General features: G+C 40.9%; 1 protein-coding gene across 2 annotated transcripts in view; it reads right to left on the minus strand.

Annotated features, from left to right (window-relative positions):
* SNX6 (sorting nexin 6) overlaps positions 1–13,085 on the minus strand; it is a 29,575-nt gene extending 16,490 nt beyond the window's left edge. The window contains exons 1-7 of one of the 2 annotated variants that reach the window (XM_036385162.2): positions 13,050–13,085; positions 12,842–12,889; positions 7,237–7,341; positions 5,391–5,501; positions 3,836–3,957; positions 1,755–1,878; positions 437–532 (exon numbers count right to left, since the gene is read on the minus strand). In XM_036385162.2, the coding sequence (XP_036241055.1) occupies positions 437–532; positions 1,755–1,878; positions 3,836–3,957; positions 5,391–5,501; positions 7,237–7,341; positions 12,842–12,889; positions 13,050–13,055 (612 nt within the window). In that variant the 5' untranslated portion in view covers positions 13,056–13,085. Of the gene's footprint in view, positions 1–436; positions 533–1,754; positions 1,879–3,835; positions 3,958–5,390; positions 5,502–7,236; positions 7,342–12,841; positions 12,893–13,049 lie in introns of both variants that reach the window. The other variant, XM_036385161.1, reaches the window with a different exon arrangement.
* Positions 13,086–21,924: the final 8,839 nt, after the last annotated feature.

Raw genomic sequence — 21,924 nt, forward strand, 5'->3', positions numbered from 1 at the left:
TTTCCTCAGTTACATTCTTTAATCTAGGAGATGGGAAAAATCATATAACCTACTGCTGCTCTTTGAAACAGCAGACAGATTCTAAAAGACTGGGAAAATTCACTCCATTAGTAACTTCTGAACAGAAGCAGTTGTCAGACCTACTTCTCCTTTCCATTACATAAAATGGCAGACCTGAACAAAAAAGAACCCCAACAAGATTATCAGTTGTCTATGTATAAAAAAAGGTGCTTAATTTCATAGAGTACTGAAAGGTCAAGAAAACTCTCAGTTAATTTGTATCCAGGCCACAAGTTCTCACCCAAGGTCTGCCAATAATTTTTAAGTTAGATATCACTACAAAAATCTATTTTTGTACCTATGTAAATTCTGCTTCATTAAAAAAGGTGACAAATGTTAATGCATTTTAAATCTTGCTATGTGAAGCAGTAATCACCTTTACTCCTGAAACAATGACACCATCTGCTGATTTAACCATATTTTTGAAGAAGTCTTCAAGTTTCTCTTTCTTATTTTTCCCACGAACACTCAACTGAAAAACAAATTAATTTATGTTAATTCATTTTCTGGAGGCAATACAAGCTTTAAAAAAATTAAATAGAACTACATACCCCTACTAGCTATACTTAAAACAGTTCTACTGTTCTCTGTTTATTCTTATACTCTGCACTAATGGGGACAGGGCACCTTGCATACAGAATGAAGATAACTTCATTTACTAGATTGTTTATCACCTAAAATACCATTCTAGGGTGAAAAAAAGGATAAAAAAAAGATCAGCACCATTCTAGCACCTGCTGTACAGAGTGTACATTTCAGTTACCAATAACACGGTATTTATCATGCACAGTATAGCTGAGTTGATGTAACAATAGTTGAGTTAATACAACCATGTTTCACTCTCTGGTGAATGGCAGATCTTTGACTTCCAGAGGATCATGCTAGTTTAAGCCTCCTCACACTCTTCCTTGTCCATCTAACTACTCCCAGTTTAAGTAAACTGAGTGCCTGAACCTGTAAGCATTTTTACATCAGGCAACAGAGGAACCTCTGTAACACATTTTGAATTAAGTATGTACACAGTTGAGCCAGTCTGTGTAATAATTTCTTCCACTTAATGTTTATTCCTGCAATTCTAAAAAGTAACTGAAACTCTTTGCAGAATAGGAGCAAACACTGTCTCCAACACCAAAGAGTTATGAATCCAAAAATACTCTCCATTATCTCAATTCAGTATGTTACATGTGGATAGCCACACTAGTCCAATATTCAGAAAAAAATTAACCATGTTTTCACTCACATCATTAACATTATCAGAATATTTCATCAGAAATTCTCTCTAGTTTTGTTAGCAACAGAATTTACACCAAAGTTCCAAATCCTAAAAAATTAGTGTTCCATTTTGTTCCATCATTCTTCCTCGCAGCAAATAAAAATAATTCAAAAAGTGGAAAAGTATACTGTCAAGTAAAATCACCACCAAAATCTCACCTTTTTAATCCAAAATATAGTGGATTTCCAGTAATCTTTTTGAAGCTGAGGTTAAAGCATAGAGTACATTTGGTTCCCCAGGTGGCAGAAAATGAACTCCTACAGACTAAACGAATTTTTAACTTTTACGATACAAGTATGTCTGGCACAAAGGAATTGATGTAATTTGCTCCAGGAGGTAATTCCCTCTTAATCAGTTTTCCATCCCACCATAAAAGCACATCTTGATTTCTCTTGCCAGCGATTCAGTTTTCAATACTCACATCCTGATTATATTCCAAGAATACATGGAAATTTAAGTCCTTTCTCAAAATAGGATGTGCTGCCACGCGACACAAAAACACTTCATGCATTGCAACTGTCTTCTTGAATATTGCCAAATATTCACTAAAAACAAGAAATAAGACAGACATAAGAATTTCATATGAAGCAATTAAGTTTGAAATAAACCTAGTGAGCAGCTTTAAGAGCTGGGTACAAAATTACAAGCCGATATATTGGAGTTTATCACTCCAATGTTTGATATAGACATAAATAAATACTGCAATGTTAATACTAGGGAGAAATTTGAAGCCCAAACACATTACAGAGAGACTTTTAATGAAGAGTCAACAAATACACTCTAATTTTTATGGTTAGCTAACATATACTGGTTTGCTGAAAGTGTAACCTCATTTCATTGTCCTTTCCCCAGCACCCCAAAATTCAAGAAACTAAGGCACAGACTACAGTCCCTCAGCACTGTGTATTGATGTGCAAATTCCTTCCTCCCCATCTCCATCCCCTTGCCCATTTGCACCCTCCTTACTTATTTATATGTTTATGTAGTTTTGTTAGCTGTTTAGACAATCTTTTATTTCGTGTTAAAGCACCTAGCCTTTTTGAGCCAAAGCTTACATTGATGTCTCACTTCATAGTGGTTCTAAAAGTGAAATTAAGAGCTGCATTTGGTAGGTACAACAAAAAAACACATTTAACCATAACAATCACATAGTTGCCCAGTTCAGCCAACTCAACTTCAAAGCAATCACTCACTTGCAATTTAATTAAGAGGAAGGCACTCTTATCAATACAAGTTTGGTAGAATTCATTGTGCTTTGCAAATTCAATGAGTAAGATGCAACTCATCTAAAAATGAGGAAAGGGCTCTTTTTCCCATTCTGAGGTCAAAGAGTGAAATTATAATCAGTGCTTTTCCTTCCACTATGTGCAAGGAGGTTAAGATTTACATACCAGCAAACCAGCAGGGCCAGTGTTGGGAGATGTTTGATCTCAGTGAGAGTAGTAGTCATTCAGTGAAGACAAAAAAGGAGGATGCAGAGGATGGAGGTGGCAGTAGAAGAAACCCAAAGTTTTCTGTGTTATCCAACCCCTAACCAGACCACAAGAGAATCATGATCAGGGCCGCTGGAAAACCAGATTCTTTAAAATCTAGAGTGTTCTGCTAATTTCCAGTTTTCTGCATATGAAGTGTATATCTACTCTGCTATAAATTATGCTGTACATATCACTAATACAGAGCTTTTAAGACATTTGCTCACAGCAGCTGAAGTTCGGAGAGAAAGCAGCAGTTGTAAGAGTTCTATGTACTTTTCTTGCCAATTCACAGCTCTTGATAGAAGCAGTCTAGAAGCAGCGTAAATATACACTTGAAAACTGAAACCAATGACAGGAAAAAGATCAAAGAAGTGAATGCATGATAAAGAAAATGGACGAAGCAAGGAGAAACTTCACTGTGTAACTCAATATGGAACAAGAAGCTTCAGAGCAGTTATTTCAATATAAATTAAATTCATAGTAAGGGAAAATAGTATTTTCAGGAAGTATATTCTCCTTGTGCAAAAATTAAAAAAAAAAAGTGTCCAAAAAGGAATTTTCTAGTAATCTTTGTATTTCCTGGGGAACAGAAGGTTGGCATCTATGTTTACAGTACCAACCACATGCACAACTCCCTACTCCCAATCACTGCGTGTATTACCCTAAAGACTAATTATACTTATCAAATGTGGAATACCAGAACTAAAAAAGATAGAGGTTATTTCCTCCCTTTGCAGATATTCTGTGAAGAACAGGATCTAAGTACTTCCCTTCTTATGAAAGAATGTTCAAGAACAAGCTAATTTATTTCCTGTTTCAGAAGATCTTCCATGAAATTATTTCTACAATTTTCCTAATGGCACTGATCATGATCACTAAGATTAACCTTGGTTATATAACAACTGGATTCTCAAGTGTGTGTTTCACAGAGAACCATTACAGTGAGATTGGAAACATGGGACAGCAAACAGCATTAAAAGTTTTGGAATATAAATAAATTAATAAAGTAGTAATCAAGTCTACATACGCTTCCAGTTCTTGTTTCATCTTGGTGAATTCTTCTTTAGTCATTGATCCTTCCCCTTCTCCAAGTTTCTGCAGTTTCTCCCTAGAGGCATCAAAGTCAGGCCTGGGTGGTGCTGGTGGAATCTGGAATTTAATCCAATTTTTTTTAAGTTCTCATTTTCTCAGTGAAACAACACCCATTCACAGTACAGGAACTGTAGACTGCCTGCAGCTTTTTAATACATGTTTCTCTCTTTCATCATTCATTACAGCATTTCTGGATAAAGTCTCTTATTTATGAGTTATTCATGCTGCATTACTACACCAACTTCAGTCAAGTGTCCTTGAAGATTACTAAAGGATTAACTAATGGCTTCAGTTTAATTACAACAGAAGCAAAATAATACTTCATTTCCTATGACAATGACTTAAAACTTGAAAAAAATATTTTTAATTGGTTTTGGTTTAACTTATTTGGTAAGGATTATTTCTCGTTTAAAGAAAGAAGAAAGAATTCCAGAATTGTTTTCAGACCATCCATTTCTAACTCCCAAAACTTTAAACCAGGAAAACCATTCCCTATTGTTTGCAGGCACTAGCTCTTTCTTGCAGCACTGCTGACATTAAAGAAAGACATATGTGTTGAAGTAACAAAGCCTCCAGTCAACAAGGCTCTAGGTTACTTTTGTAATACAGTATATTAACACTGAAAGAGAAAACATCAGAGTCAAACTAAACCTGAATTGGTGCCAGGAAAGGAATACAGAACCAAATATGTTTAAATTTTAATTTACTGATATTGGTCCATTAAATTACATATTACAAAAAAAAAAAAAAAAAAAAAAAGAAAATCCAGCATCTAGACAGTCAACTGCCTGAAACTAGTTATTACCACACTGAAGGTCTAATCATTTCAAATAGCTCTTCTGACTAAGAAAAGACTAGCTCAAGAATGGTATGACCATCACAGATTATACTCATTATAATTTACCCAGTAATCAATTAGAAATATCTGTAACCCTCTGAATCAGCAAACACCCCCCAAACACAAAACAAATACCAAACTTTCATACCAAGATGACAAATATTCCTATTTGCAATTAACATATGAAAAGCAGCGCCATTTTTAATATGCCGTATCATATGGTGCCTGTTGTGAGACCTCTGTTCCTGGAATGCCTGAAATTAACTTCAAACTGTAAGTTATTATATATTGAGGTTCCCTGTGTAACTCGGTTAAACATTAGCTTGCAGAAACAATACCACCAAGTTACACAGTTCAACCCTCTCCCACACTTTTAACACAGTGGCATAAAAATATACTTGGAGACAAATTAAACTACTCACTTCTTAGGAGTAAAGGGCAAGAAAGTATGACAGCTACTGTAGCTTTCTTCCAAGCTCGCTTCAACCATTAATTTTGTGTAATTGCATAAAATGATGTATTAAAGAAGCTTATCTGATTTTATAAGGAATGAACACCTGCTGTTTCCACTGCATTTAAAAGCAGTCTCAAGTAGTTTTGATCCAGCCCACAGAAAATGGCACACATAAACCAAAAGAATACCAGTACTTACAATATAACCAGCATAGTCCTCATTCTCAACAAAAGAGTCATGAAGCCAAATAAACTCTTCGTGTTGCCGGACAACAGAAAATTCGTTTTGTTTGAAATTTGGCAAGGAACTCTAGAAGGGTAAAAGGAGGTAGAATTATGGGGGGGAAGGAGATATGGAGGAAGAAAAGCTCAACAAAAAACAAGGTTTTTGCATTACTACATGAGAAAAAAACCTTGAGGGAACAACAAAAGTTCATACCACAGTAATTACCCTCATCTTAATTAGTGCAGCAATCAACTGGCATGGGTTGCCATAAGAGGTTGTGGAGTGCCTGCTCTCATCAACACATCTAGTATCTTTATCAACTTAATCCTGGAGCTCCATTTAGTATCTTTACTGATGATCTGGATGAGGGGACCAAGTGCCCCTTAGCCAGTTTGTAGATGACACCAAGTTGGGTGGAGGTGTTGACCTGCCGGAGAGCAAGAAGGATCTGCAGAGGGATCTGGCCCAGCTGGATCCATGGGCTGAGGCCAACTGTAGGAGGTTCAACAAGGTAAGGAGCCAGGTCTGCACTTGGGTCACAACCCCAGACAGTGCTACAGGCTGGGGACAGAGCAGCTGGAAAGCTGCCCAGTGGAAAAGAGCCTGGTCAACAGTGGCTGGACATGATCCAGCATGTGTCCAGGTGGCCAAGAAGGCCAATGGCATCCTGACTTGTATCAGGAATAACATGGCCAGCAGGACCAAGAAAGTGACTATTCCTCTGTACTGGGCACTGGTGAGGCCACACCTCGAGTGCTGTGGTCAGTTCTAGGCCCCTCCTGACAGGACAGACACTGAGGGGCTGGAGCGTGTCCAGAGAAGGGCAACAGAGCTGGTGGCAGCTCTGGGGCACAAACCTGATGAGGAGTGGCTGCGGGAGCTGGAGGTGTTCAGACTGGAGAAAAACAGGGGTTGACCTTATCACTCTCTACAAGCATCTGATATGAGGCTGTAGCCACGTGGGGGTTGGTCTCTCAAGTAATAGGTAAGATGACAAGAGGAAACAGCCTCAAGTTGCACCAACGGAGGTTTAGATTGGATATTAAAAAAATTTCATCACCAAAAGGGCCATCAAGTTTTAGAAAGGGCTGCCCAGGGAAATGGTGGAGCAACCATCCCTGGAGGTATTTAAAAAACATGTAGGTGTGGCACTTGTCCCTACATGGTTTAATGATGGACTCAGCAGTGCTGGATTAATGGCTGGAGTCAATCTTAGAGGTCTTTTCCAACCTAAGTGATTCTATGATTCTGTAATTGAAACCCAAATGGACAAATGCTGAGCAATGTGCTCTTGCACACTCTAAATTAATGGTGAGGGTGAAGGAGGAGATAGGATTAATGATGTCCAGATATTCTATTCAACTTCAGTTATTCTGTCACTCTGCAATCAATAAACATTCAAATCTAAAAAAAGCCATAAACAACAGTAATTAAAAATGATCCCTGAATGTAATACAATTACAAAATATGCTTTTAGAATCTGAAAGTATAGTAAGATCTAATCAAATTAAAAAACTATACTGAAGTATATTCATGTATATTAAAGATTCTACCTGCAAACAGGCTAATTAATAGGCATGGGAATGGCATAACAACACATCAATGCAAAAAAAAGTGAACACAACTTTCTTCTAAACAGTTTCTTAACTCTTAGTCATCTTTTTCTTATGCACCGCAGCTACCTAGTCTTGTAAACATGAGATAATTCTACTTTCTCATTTCCTCTGGATTGTGTTACACTTTGTTTCAACAAACAGTTTAAGCACGCTCTCTTTTGTATATAATTAAGAATTGCTGCATGTACAAACCCAAGTTTTACCTTTGTATGGACTGTGAATTTCACTTTATCCCTCTCACTCAGTGCATCTGAGATATCCACTTGCAGAGCAGCATCAGTCTGGAGATCTACATTTATTGCTCTAAGCTGAAGGAAAATATATTTAGCTTAAAATTTTTTTAAAAAAAGGTAAACTATATTTCCGTTATTCTTTCTTTGAAATGAACCCTGATCCTGTAATGCTGAAGACAGATCACAAAACCCCGAACATTAAAAGGTTATTTCCAGCAGAAAAAGAAATTCCAGCAGTACTCCTTATGAACAACCATACAAATAATAATCACCTTTACAGTATGCCTTGTTAGTGCACTATTTTCATTTCTGTAGATTGTTAACTTGCTAGTAATTGAGATGCTCAAGACAAAGTACATTTACAGATAGCAAAAAGTTTGGTAGGTTTTTCTCTTTATTGTCCCCATTCCTCTGAACTGACAAGCTGCTCTAAATATACTTGTAAAGGTAATTATAAAGATATTTACAATTGGAAAGGTACTTTTAAGGAGAAAAGTGGCTCTATATTTCAAAGAAACAAGAGCAGTTACAGACTTGATTTACTCACACTGTCTTATTACACTATTCTGTTCAACATATCTCATCATGTAATGAAAAAGCTTAAAAGAATATCCTGAACTTCACAGAGATAAGTCTTCTTGGAACTATTGTTTTTTCTGAAAAACCCCAAAGCAAAACACTCAAACCCAAAACTTTGATGTCTTCAAAATGAGCATGAGAAATGGCAAAAGTTCAAGGAATACATGTGTTTTTTTCTACAAGACATGAAACCTGAACTCTTTCACAAAATAATTCCAGTCACACTGGAGAAAAAAAAAAAAAAGAGAGACAATGATAAAATATAGCAAAACTGAAATGTTATCTGAGCACCACAATATTTGGCAGAAACCTGACCAAAGGCTTCGGTACTTAGCGTAACCTCATCTAGAGCCCAACTGGAAATTCAAGTCCCCTCACCCTTGCACCCTTGTTGCTCTAGAGGAATTTGTCCCATGACAATTTCATCATCATGGCCAACATACATTTGGAATGTTTTTACAAGCACTAGTGCTAACCCTGAAATCTTTTCCAATCACATTGTCAAAAAATATTTCAACATCATGCTCACAAGGCATACTTTTTACTGAGACATGGTGTTTTCTCTGCTGCATTTTTTCTACAAATATCCCATGCTACGGTATAAAAATGCTTTACCATATAGAGATTTGGACTTTTCTCCATAAATTTTTTCAAGATTGCATTTTTAAGTCAATACTTAAGTACAAAAATGCTTTAAGTATTCTCAACACATAGTAGGGAAGTTACACATGAGCAGATTTTGAAGGTAACACTGTGAGGCACTGGAAAAGCTCTAGGACCAGAAGCATCAACTGTCACACCTTGTTTTCCATAAGTTACCTTTACATTAAATCACAGTGGTCAGATCCCAGGCTAGTGTTGCTGTTAACCTCGATGCAAGGACAACTCTTGCCTATGTAGCAGCAACCAGACACATGGATCTCAGAATTAGTGTGTTAAAGCCAACCAGAACCGTGCAGTCCAGCATATTCTGCTAAGGCTAGCAAAATGTAACTGTTCAAAAGCTCTGACACATAGCTTTTCCTTACAGTGAAGTTGGAAATCATTAAAATGACTGCACAGTAACATATTCACACACGTGATTCAGGCACTGCCTTTTGCTTTGTTTTCCCAAGGTTTAGAGGGTCACTGCCTCACACAAAGGCATATTATCATGCAATGGTTTCTTGCAGATCACTTCTCATAGGCACAATCTCCTAGCTCCTACTGAGCTTCCAAAGTGCTTACCGTCTAATTTAGGAAAGAAAAATATAATGACATACCAATGTCTCCCTTATGTCATGACACCACATTTTTCAGCATGTAAAAAGGTTTTTGTGGTTACATTGTCTGGGGTACTGTTTGTTTTTCTCTGGTCCCCCCAGAATACATTAACAGACTGAGTACTCTCAGCAAATAATCTGGATTATCTAAATGGTATTTCTGTAATCTTTCACAGGTCACAAATATTTCTACCAAAATACTTTTGCATCTCCTTTTTTTTTCAAAGTGGTACAATACAAAATTCTAGAATTCAGTGTAACAGCTGATCAAGTTTGCCATTAGAGCATATCCAGTGCAGTGCAGCCTGATCATATGCGCTATTCCCAACTTCATATACAAAAGTCCTATCTGTGCTGAGAAAATTAAGAACTAAATATGACAACTTCACCCATGACATACAGCTGTAAAGGACTATTTGTTTGATTTATACTGAGTTAAGTTTGTAACAGTTTTGAAGAGTTTAATCACATGTTAAGTTATGCCATGTAGTCTGACTGCCAACAGGGAATGTTTTCATCTGCAATGGTAATGAAGCATTTATGAAAGGTGTCAAAGACAATCAGTAAGTTGAAGGACTTTAAATATATTCATGTGACACAATGAATCACATTGCATTACTAGAAATTGAATTCACAAACAACATCATCACATCACAAACTTAAACAAACTCTGCAGCACTACTTCCAAACTAAAACTGCCACCAATGGATGGTTTTCTAGTGACAAAGGAAGTAGAAAATGAAAAAATAAAAGAAGTCTGATACAGATGAAAACTGAAATGAAAGTACCTTAGAGTAAGGAAAAAACAGAGATAGGGTAATCTTGGCCTCCTTCAAGTCTAATACATACAACAATGCAAAATAATTTTATGCTTACATAGGTTATCTACATCCATGCTGAACAACTTGCAAAACAAAACCTGATTTAATTACTTTACAGTTTCCTACGCTATACCAAAGCTATACCAAGAAAGTCCCTGTTCTATTCAAAGGATCTAGAAAACAGCAGAAGCCAAAACCCAGGCCAAGGGATGTTACAGTACTAACTGAGAACACAATGCAAGCAGAGCATTTACATCTAAGCTCTTGCTTAAGGATCAATTATACTTCAAATGATAATGGAAGGAATCTGGTACAGACAAGGGAAACAAGCAAGTGTTACATTCCTAGGTAATGTCATCCATTAACAGTAACTTTCTTGCCCTAAGCTCTTTCAAAAATGTTAAAGAGTAAAAAGGACCCTATCTTCAGCTGGTTCTTTACAGGCAAATACACAAAACAAGGAGACAAAGAATACCTTTACAATAAAAGCTTTTGAAGTGTTTTCACAGCATTAAGCTTCCAGCAGACCTGTTCTAAAGGATAGCTCATTTCCACTGAATGAGTGTTACCTAAAGATTACACAGATATAAAATACACAAGGCAGTACTAATGGAGCAATACTACACCACTTTACAAAGATGTATTGTTTATGTTAGAGAGAACACAAAAATCCTAACAGGACCCAAGTTACACCAAGAAACTCAATCCTATCCTATTTCCTAAGTGAAATTCAGAAAAGCAATTCCCACAAGTTCATTTTATGCAGACCATTTATAATAAGTTCCTTCTACAGACCACCCACTGCTACTTCCTCAAAGAGGATTCTCACTGCTCTGTTTTACAGTTCTCCAGAAAAGGCTCCATATGGTGTAACACCATTGTCTGAGAATTACTCTTCTGTGTGGCATCAGCATAAATTCCAGCCCTCTTTCATCCCACCACCCCAAGATTAAACTTAACACAACTGTAGCCAACAAACGTTCCTGCAGCAGTAGAAGTACAGTTGTCACAGCAATATCTGAATTCAACAGAGGCAAGAGTATTGATTTTCAAAACTAAAAGCTCAATTACTCCGACTAGAAGTTACCATCCATGCTTACAAGTAAAGGCTTGACCTACTCATTATTTAATTGCAGAGAAAGGCAACAAATCAGAACTAGGGAATGACTTTATGAAAATATGCTTATTTTTACTACTTCTACTTAAAAAAAAAGTATTACAGTTTTGAAGATTAAAGCACAGCAAATCCATTCATGAACAGACTGCCATATTGCTTTTGATTAACTTCCTGTATCACAAACAAAATCATGCAGATAACAACCTGTGTTTTAACTCCAGGCATTTAGACAAGAAAAAATTAAACCCCCACAGTGATTGGTGATTGAAAATAAGAAACCCTTAAAAAACTAGGGAAATGAGAAGGCCACTGTTCTAGTTTAATTCCTCAGTACTGGATGAAGATGCAGGAGAGAAAAAAAAATTACTGCATTTGGCCAACTGAGATGGTAAGTCTTACAACAGTACAAACAAGACTGCTAAGAGATTTCTTCAGGTTTTCAATTACCTTGTGAACTCTTTACGACCTGTAGCTTTAGAGGGAAAACTAATAACCAGCCAAACAAACAAGTTTCACAGGAGGTCAGATCCACATTGTTATGTTCTACCTGCACCTTCAGATAAAGGCAACTTAACTGTGCACATCAAAGGCTGTTCCTAAGTACCAGGGAGAACCTATGTAAAACACCTACATAAATAAAATTCCACAGTTATTAAGCTCTTCGGTCCTTGCTCTGAAGACACTCAAAGGACAACAACGACAACCTCCTCTCTCTTTTATCTCATATTCTTAGTAAAGTAGCTGTACCCATAAAGGCAACAGCTTTACAGTGGCCAGAATTGGCCTGATACAATATCAGAATGCCTTTTTAAATTTCTGGCCATAAACTGGAACATAAAATGCACTGAATTTAACATCTGACTATGGTGTGCATGATAAAACATCACACCAACACAGTGTGTCTCAGATTTTTGTATTTTTAGTAATATATTGTATGCAGTCACTTCAATAACCACCAACAGCCAAGGGAACCGAAGCGACCCTGAAGCTGCTCTCCTACCTTGCTCACAGTTGGTCCTTCTCAAGATACTAAGTGACAGGGATAATCAGTCTGACTAAATTGTACTAGGTTAGCTGATTTGTTGCTTAAGTGAGGCAGGCAAGTTAAATAAAGATGGACACAGCAGTCAGAACAGAAACTAAGGCCAGAAACAGAAGGGCAGAGAAAAAGGTTTTCTCAGCAAGAAACACAATTGTGGCATCCTGTCCCACCAACAGAACTTCTCTTCAATAAAGAGTTTATTATGCAGCATGTGCCTGCAATGTAAATGTCCCATTGTTATCTTACGGGAGAGCCCCCTGGGCCTGAAGGGAGAAGGGAGGGCAGGACTGCATCACCCAGGCCCTGGATCGCGGCTGGCGATGGAAGCTGGCGCTCCCCAGGGCTGCTCAGCCTGGGCAGGACCGGCCCCGCCGGGCGTGTGCAGCGGGAGAGCGGGGGCCGCAGCGGAGAGCGAGCATCCATCCCCGGCCACAACCCCCTCCCAGCCATTCCAACGACAGCATCAAAGAACTGTCCTTCCAAAACTTGGGTGACACAACAATGAAGGGCACACGCACACAGACACCGATATCATTGGGAGGTTGTGCCAGGAGCAGATCCCGGCGGGCGGGCGGACGGACGGACGGACAGACAGACAGCCCGGACGCTCGCAGCCCAGCATCCCGCCTCCGTCCGACACCCACGCGGCGGGCTCAGGCCAGCAGCGCCCGGAGGCCCCCGAAGAGGGGCCGACCCCGTTTCCCCCACGCCCAGCCCCAGGCGCCGGGTCCCGACGCCTCCCCGCGGCACTTACACCTCGGTCCTCCTCCGAGAGGAAATCTGGGCCGTCGTCCGAGCCTTCCTGCTTGGGGGCGAGGCGGCGGCGCAGGCAGGGGGCACGGAGGGGCACGGCCGGCGGCGGGGAGGGTGAGGGGAGACAAAGCGCACAGGTTAGCGAGTGCCCGGCCGCGCCGCCCGCCCTGCCCCGCCCCGGCCCGGCTCCGCGGCCGCCCCAGACCCACCATCATGGCTGCTCGCGGCGCTCTGCGCCCGCCGGAGCCGCGGCCGGGCGGGGCTGCGGCGTGCGGGGCGGGGCGGGGCGGGACAGCGGCGGCGAGCGGCGGCGAACGGCGCCTCTCGCGAGGGAGCGGCCGTGAGGGGAGGGAGGGAAGAGAAGAGAAGGGAAGGGAAGGGAGGGAGGGCGCCGGGCGGCGCTTCGGCGGCGGCTGCGGGCGAGGGAGGGGAGTGGGCCGGCCGCACCCAGGGCGGTGGTTGCTTGTGTGGCGGCCGCGCGGTGTTACCGTGCGCTGCTGGGGCTGGCGGGTGCCGGGACGCGGCTGCTGAGGGCACTGGGCTTGCCCCGCGCGGGGAGCGGCTCTGTCCGCTGGAACGCGGCGGCAGAGGCGCGCCGGCCCCCGGAGGTACGGGCAGCGCCGAACCCGCAGCGCCGAGTCCGCAGCTCCGGCCGCAGGCCGGGGCCTCCGCGCTGCCCTGCGCCGCTCCCCGGCTTTCGTCCGGGACACGGGCTGCGCACGTTTGTGCAAGCCTGGGTGTGAATCTGTGCGATGACAGCGCGAGAAATTAAGAGGCTTATAATATGGCTTTGATCTTTGGGCAGTTACGTGATTTAAGATTGATAGCTGCCTGTTTCACACCATGGAGTGGAGCCTTTAAATCCTGCTTTGTCTAATGACAGTGGAAAAGGTCAGCATCCACACACTAAAGCGGATGTAAGCGTGGAGGGACTCTATGCCTGAGGCTGCGTTTTTGTGTGAATCAGAGCTAGAACGGCCAAGAAGCGGCCCCAGGGTGAGGTTTTGTAATCAGCACGCTCCATCTCGGTGTTGCCGAGGGATGCGGGCCGGTGTGGACATCAGCGCTCCCGTGGGCCTGCACTCACACAGAGGAGGGCACCAGCCCACCTGCAAATTAAGACTGCAACAATTTCGTGGTTTAGCATCCTAGCTGGCTCCCTAGCCAAGTCCATCGTTAGTTACAAGCACGAGTGGGACAGGAGCACCACTTGCCACAGCAGCACCATGTATTTAGGTGAAATTAAGCCCATCAGGAAACTGCACCTTGAGAAACCGTGTTTGTGTAGCCTCAAGATAAGTGAAGATAATGCTTTCTGAACTGCACACTGCTTAGAAAGCTGCTTTAGGACTCAGAAAAGGAAATTGTCTCCTGAAAATTGTTCTTAGTATGGAGAAATGTACTTGAATATGCATTTTGTAAATAATTTTAAAAGCTGTTCTTTAAACAATTTTCAAGTATGCAGCCTGTTTCTCTCTTGATACAGAGGTGCAACATCATCCAAAATACTGACTTACTTCTGAGGTCGAGAGAAATAAAAATATTTTATGAAGTATGGAGAAAGTAATAAAAGACCTCTGGTTAAACACCAATTTTGTCATTCTGAAGGGGTAAAGACAAAAGCACACAGAAAATTGATTTCTAGGGGTTCACCTGTATCTGTTCACATTCTGGGTTCAGTATCGTATACCATTCCACTCAGCAAACATCTATTTTTATGGGGAAAAAAAAACTGGAGACAGATTGATTTTGCTTTCTTAATATTTATTATTTACTGCTGATACATTTTATTAGAACCAAAGAATCCAGGTCAAAACATTGAGGAAGTGCTTCACGAGGAGCAATGACACGATTTTTTCTTACAGGGGAGAGCTAAGTGGATCAGCAGACTAGTATGAATCTAGCAGGATGACCAAAGGTTATATAGCTTTCCAGTGTGGCTCTGGGAGCATGGGCTGGTCATGTTTTGCTTGGCACAGAGGCTCATAAGGGACCTGGTCTGGTAAAAAGTGTCCCTGCATTCAGAGGCATTCAAACAGGTGATCTTTAAGGTTCCTTCCAACCCAGCCTATTCTATGATTCTGTGATTCTATGGTATTCCATAACAGCAGTGGTACTATGGCTCTAAAATTTGATACCAAAAGATGATAAAAAAAATACTAATCTTTCATCCTGTCCTGATCAACTTATCCCAGGCCCATGTCTTTCCCTACTTTTCTCCCCATGCTCTGCCCCACTGGTGGAGCAATGCATGCTGCCTGCTGTTCCTGCTTCAGCAGCCAAGACAGATGGTATGTGCCATGGGACACCCTGGCCAGGAGGTGGGAGAAGAACATTACCTCTTCTCACTGCTCTTCTCTCAAGACTCACTTTAATCAACCTGCTCTGCAGCTCCAGGAGCAGTTTCCTTTGACAGCTGAGCTCACCCTACCTAACGAGTTTCCATCTTGACTGTTTGCACACTCTTTTCTATGTCTATACAACAATAATAAATCAAGTCAATGAATTAAATATAACCCAGGAAGAATGAAATTACAAGTTGCAACTGAGACAATCTGACAGTCCTTTGGTGTGACCGCATTCCTTCCCTCCTCCACACACCTGGCTGTCTACACCAGCTCTGGTCTTCAAGCAGGCCCTTACTCCTGCCAACCTATCTCACCAGCAGGAAAATTACATGGGATAGAGGAGAGGGAAACTCTTTTAACAGTGAGTTCCACTGACTCTGATAAACTGTATGGATGGCCCATATAAATGCAGTTCAAAATCAAAAGGAAAGGAAAGTGTTGGGGCTTTCAAATGACATATTGAGAACTTATTCCCTTTAGTAGCAACATCCTCCTTTAGCTGCAGGACACACTTTGACTCACTCAGCTACTCATTTTTGGTCTCATTTTTCCTCCCTTTTTTCCTCATTTTTTCTATTCAGATGCCATGTTTTCTTAGTCTCATTTAAGATGCTAAACCCTTGAGGCAAAGATCAGCATTATCTTGAGTTTACAGAGCTGTAAATACAAGGAGGAAGCGAGCCCGTTCTAGATGGGGGAACGCTGCCGCGCTATTGTAACCCGTAGGGCTCCCGATTTTGAAAAAACATCCACCTGCAAAGACCCATAATGTCAGTAGATGGTGCTATATCCATATGTTTCGGAATTCTTTTCGGCCGAGGTTTGTCCAACCAGTAGCATTTCCTTTGTGTTTGAGCGTGTTATCCCTGGAAAATCAGAAGCCATACAATTTAAGAAATATTTGGCTTTTGTTAGAGAATCACTGGGGAGATCTTCAGTCTTCCCACTCCATAGCATCATATCATATAGTACTGTCTGCACTGAATGACTCTCCATGGAGTGATTCAATGGATGCAAGCGTTTGATATAGGCAGGAACTGTAGTTCTGGTGTTTCATTAGCTGATAAGTTTGTTTGGTTGGGTTTTTTTAAGTGTGAGGAACTATTCTTCATGCACTTTTTTCTTTTTGAGAAGTTTCTCGACTTTCCTTTCTAAATCTAATTACTCAAAATTTCCTTCCAACTACCTCATGTACTACTGTTCATGTGAAGCTCAAATAGAGCATCTTGCTGTGGTTGTAAGGACCAGCTTTCCTGTATCTCAGTAACAGATTGATTCCTCCTTTTGTTTTGAGATAAAAACACTTTATACCCTTACATACTTCATTTCAATTTTCTCTACTGATACTAACTGAAACTGTATTAAGGACCCAGATCATTAAAGCTTTATTGGTGATGCTTTTTTCTTTTTTTAATGACAGAGCAGATAATTCATTTTGTAAAAGATTAATCAATATTTACCTTTTATTTCTGTGGAAAACTAGACTTCCAAGTGTAATGTTCTCAGAAGTTAAAGGCTGAACAAGAAAAAGGATACAAAACCTTAAAAAATCTGTCTAAAAAGCTCAGTTAGCAATAGAGGCTTTTTACCTGTTATGGAGATGGATCACTTTATAGCAAAAAATTACTATCAAATGGATCATATTTCCTTAGAAACAGAAAGAGGATGTGATATGTAGGATTAAAAGAACAGACAGGGAAAATTGTATAATATTATAGCGAAGAAAGAGAAACATAGCTTAGTACTGCTCAGTAACTTCTAGACACTCTGAGGAACAGTGATTTCCATAAGAAAAGAAAAGAAATATCTGTTCCTCAGTGTGGAATAGTCTTCTGTGAATTCCAAAGCATAATGGGGACATATGCAAATAGTAAGGACGTGTGGTTTCTATTCAGACTGCAGGGACCCAGAAAAGGCTCACTCTGCAGTTTTAAAAATCCTGGCTTCCTTGTGCAAGAGGCTGACTGCATGTATGAAGCTATAATGTAATGCAATTCCACACACTTCTTCCCTAGGAAAGAATCAAATTCTTTCTTTTTAAAATTCATTGACATGGCATTATAGACACTGTCTGCCATGAATGACCTAATGCCCATATGCACTACACTGATGCAGAAATTTGGACTATATAAAGCCTCATTTTTCACCAGTGCCATGAACTAACACCAAGAAGCTGTAAGGGGAAGAATATATTATGCAGTACACACAGGTAAAATTCACTTATTCTAAGCTCTGAACATATTGACAGTTTTCTTCTTTGGATTGCATGCTGTTATTAACCTAATCATCATATTTCTATAACAGATTGTAGATGATCACTGATCTGCACAAATTCTTCATTACAAATGCATGCTAAAGGAGACTGCATATCCCATAGCTGGGAGATGCAGTCTCCTATTGCATGCATTTGGATTGTCTAGGAAGGAGCCTGTAAAGTAGTTCTCTCCTCCCTGGTTCACAGGGATGCAGAGAAATGTTTTTAAACAAGTCACAGACTCATTAGCATCAGCTACCTACTCTGGATTTAAAGCATTTGAACTCATCTCTTTTCCTAAACTCCAGTCCCTTCTTTATAAATCAGTTGAAACATGGAGTATTTCAGAGAACGTTCTGAGAGAATTCTTTCTAATCATTCTTCCCAGTACTTAATGTCCTTTTTTTAAGAGAAAGCCGAAATTTCCTGCCTCACCTTTGCTCCAGACTAAGGGTTTTACTTGTACCAAGTACAGCACAAAATTCTTTAGTCTTTATTGTAACAAAATTTATTATTATAACAGAAAAAGAAAAACCATTTTGGTGACATGACAGCTGAAAACAGGGAGACTTTTTTGCCATGTCAGTTATCAGGTTTTTAGTTTTAGAGCTGCCTGGTTTAATCCATGTGCTGTGGAGGGCAATAAGAATGTTTAGGATATCAGCTTCACAGCAGTCTTAACTCTGTCAGTCAGTAACTGCAATGGTAAGAGCATTATGGGAGACTTCTCCAAAGCAGTGTTATTACTCTTTTTGTTTAAGATGTTGAGATGAGTCTGAGGTAAAAATACCAGAAGACCATTCACAGTAGTGCTTGTCACAGTTAGGGTGTAGTAAAATTGAAAAGAACCCTTAGTATAAACAAGGCCTTGTTGATGAAAGTGCAACCAAGAAGGATAAGGAGCAGATTTGCTAGGACTGACCTCATACATGTCATTCCTCATAAGCCAGCTCTGCCCCAGCAGGGCAGCACCAGGCAGGGAAGACAAAGCAGCTCTTGTCACATCTTGTCACTGGTACAATAGTGGGTATCAGGAAGGACCGCACAGCGCTACTTATGTTGTCAGAACTGACTGAATGACACTTTCTGCCTAATTCAGTATATATCACTATTGTTGGGGACTAGTAATCTTTTGCTCCCTGTTATCTTATTGCCTTTTATACTAAGATTTGTTTTCTTTTTTATTGTTTCCCCCTCTTTTTTTAATATTTAGCATTTTACCTTCCTAATATCTTATTCTCCTTCCAGTCTGTCTCTTCCTTTCTCTTTGTTGGACCACCCCATTCCATACCCCAATTTCCTTTAGCTTTGACTGAGGGCAGCTGTCTGTTCTCTCCAGCTTATTGCAAAATTGCTGCTTTCCCCTCACTCCCAAATCTTTACATCCTCTGTGTAATCAGCTCATTCCATTTTTCTCTCTGCTTAACCTCAGTCTTAGATTCAGTCTCCTATTCTGCTCCTCATCAGCTTCTTGGTCACTGTTTTTTGCTGTTGTACTCTTGGAAGAGACACTGTTCTGAGTTCTCCTCTGAAAACCTTAGATGTCTCCCAGTGCTTCCTCTGAATGCCAATATTAGTAAGACATCACTTGCAGTGTGAGAGGATGTGATGACCACTAACATGTTCTGCTTGAGGCAACATTCACAAGCCAGCCAAACACTAACTGGGTGTTCTTTGTCTTCCTGCACATATCAGGTGAGCCTTACCTGACCAGCATTCTAACAATTTTCTGACCAAAGTGATCTCATTCAAAATGATCAAAGATAAGAAAAACCCCAAACATGTTACTTCTGACGTGTTTACCAGAGGAAAAGCTTTGTTTGATAGATGCCATTGAGCAGCATTAAACCAACAATCATCTGAGGCATTATTTAATGGCCAGGAACAGCTCTTCAAATGTGACGATATCTGACCCAAAAGCAAAGCTGCTTCCATCTCCTGGTAAATCTGTTGTGACATTCAAATTACAGCTCAGCTGCATGGGAGTAGCCACCCTAAGACACATCCTATGTTTTGTTTATGGTCTCAAACTCCTGCTTGCTCAAAGGTCCAGTAAAAAAAAAAATTCTACGCTGCATCCAGATGTGTTCCTTTCTATGTAGTATCTGCAGAGCCGGAGGCATTAGGACTTGAGAGGTAGTCAGAAAAAAAAAAAATTGGGCCACGGAGACATTAGCTGGGCAACCAATCACTTTCTTGGTTCTCTTTTTCTGACTTAACAGCTATGGAGATGCAGATGCTTGTTAATTTTAAATTGTGTTGGACAGCCAGTTGCAACACAGAAAGCACTCACCGTTTAGCTTCACTGCAGTTTTACTTCCAGCTGTCTGCTTTTGAGTTAACATCTTCTGAGACAGCTTGACTCAACTGATGGTGCTCACTGCAAGCAGCCAAGACGTGCAGGTTTATCATAATAGCTGCACTTAGTAACTGATTCCCACAGTGTGACCACCAGCACTTGAGCTGCAGCCCATGCTTCCAGACAGGCCAGTTCTCTCCATCTGGAGATGATGAATGGAAAACAACCAAGGGTGCAGTTTGGATTAAGCTCATTGTCATCACTGAACTCCAGCTGGCAACTAAGTACCACACAGCTGCTCACTCACTCCCCACCCCAGTGGGATCAGGAGGAGAATCAGAAAAAGGTAAAACCACAGGTTTGAGATAAGAACAGCTGAATGCTTGAAATAAAATATAAACAGAACTCAATTTTTTTTTTAAAGTGATGCACAATATAATTGCTCACTACCCACTGGCCAATGCCCAACCCATACCGAGCTGCACTCGGTGCCCTTCCAGGTAACTCCTCCACTTTATATACTGGGTGTTCTGTGGTATGGAACATCCCTTTGGCCAGTTTGGTCAGTTGTCCTCACCATGCTCCCTCCTAGCTTTTTGTGTACCTCCTCACTGGCAGAGCATGAAACAGTGAAAAGTCCTTGACTTGGGGCAAGCACCACTTAGCAACATCTAAGGTATGAGTTACACATAATGTGTAACCAACATTATTGTCATACAGAATCTGAAACACAGCATTGTACCAGCTATGAGGCAGGAAATTTACCCTATCTCATCTGAGGCCAGGACACACATCAAAGGCCATGCTCCCACTAAGGGGGAAGTCATGTCTCTGTCATGCCCCGACTCTCTCTGCTGTCCCAGTGCTCCCTCAGTGCAGCCCCAGGGGCAGAGAGATGAGGGAGGTAATCCAAGTTACCTGTTTTTCTTGCAGGATCAGTTTCATTTAGGCCAGCATAATAAGAACATAGGGAGAGTATTAAGGGTAGCACAATGCTTTTTAGCAGCAGTGCAGTTTTAGGTTGGCTCAAACCAATCAGGAAACCTCTTGTGGCACTCCTAGTACATTACTTCATCCTGCCCTTCAGGTGCATTATAGTAAAGCATCCTACTGTGAAAATCCAGTGAGCACACCAGGAAAAATTTGTTCAGCTTCTGCTGTGATGTTTTAGAGCAGTGCAGTGGTTTTCACTGATGGACAGGACGTGCCATCAGGCAAACATTGAGCCCATCTAAGCACAAATTCAGCTGGGATAGCTCGTATGACAGAGATGTCTGCACAGAGCATGCATGGCTAAAGATAACAAAAGCACTTGTCCATCAGCCTCTAGGCAGCACAACTTTATGATGTTGTCCAGGCCATAATCTGGAATGAAAGCTAATGAAATAACATTTGGGTTTCCACTAGCACTTTATTGAGTTGAACTAGTCCTGCGGTCAAGGCAAAGATAATATGATACTGTAAGAGTATGTAGAAATCTAAACTGTAATTGTGTACTTGAGCACAAACAAGCCTTGTGTTGCAATGTGGGGAACTGAAATGTTTGGTAGTTAAGCCCCTGACGTGCACCGCGTGTGGTCAGGCAGAGAGGTACTCGTGATGTTCATGAACAGGTCCAGGGTCAGCTCTTCAGAGAAGAGCCAAGCAGTGTTAAAGATGTTTTGTGTCCCAGCTGGACAATGTGTGTTGGAGGGAAGGAAAGAAAGCATTAGCGCTTTGAGTTCCTTTTGTTCTTTTTCCACATTAATGCCTTTTGATTTACAGATTTTTGCATCTGAGTGGGTGAATTTGATGGTGAGCAGGTGAACCAGCCTAAGTGAGAATTTTCCACGTGGCCAAAGCCACATGTGTTGTCATTATAGCGCAAGAGCTCTATTGTCATTACATTGCAAGGGTTCCATATCGCTAGAGTTTCGTACCTCCTTGATGTCTCTTGTAGGCAGCTCCTCTAGGCACTGACTCTTCCTTGTCCTTGCAGCAGCCAACTGACTCCAGTTCCCCTCAACCAACCAATCCACCCTTTTATAACACTCTTCTGATTGGCTACAGCTGTGGCCTGTTAGCATCAGGCCTGCTCCGAATCCTTAATAATTGGCTCAGCTGCAAGCCCCTAGGGGGTAAGGTTACTTTCTATACTACCTTTATTTACTTATGTTCTATACCCCTATACACATGGGTGGCTC

The sequence above is a fragment of the Molothrus ater genome, chromosome 6 (genome assembly GCF_012460135.2).
Source record: "Molothrus ater isolate BHLD 08-10-18 breed brown headed cowbird chromosome 6, BPBGC_Mater_1.1, whole genome shotgun sequence".
Classification (NCBI taxonomy): Eukaryota; Metazoa; Chordata; class Aves; order Passeriformes; family Icteridae; genus Molothrus; species Molothrus ater.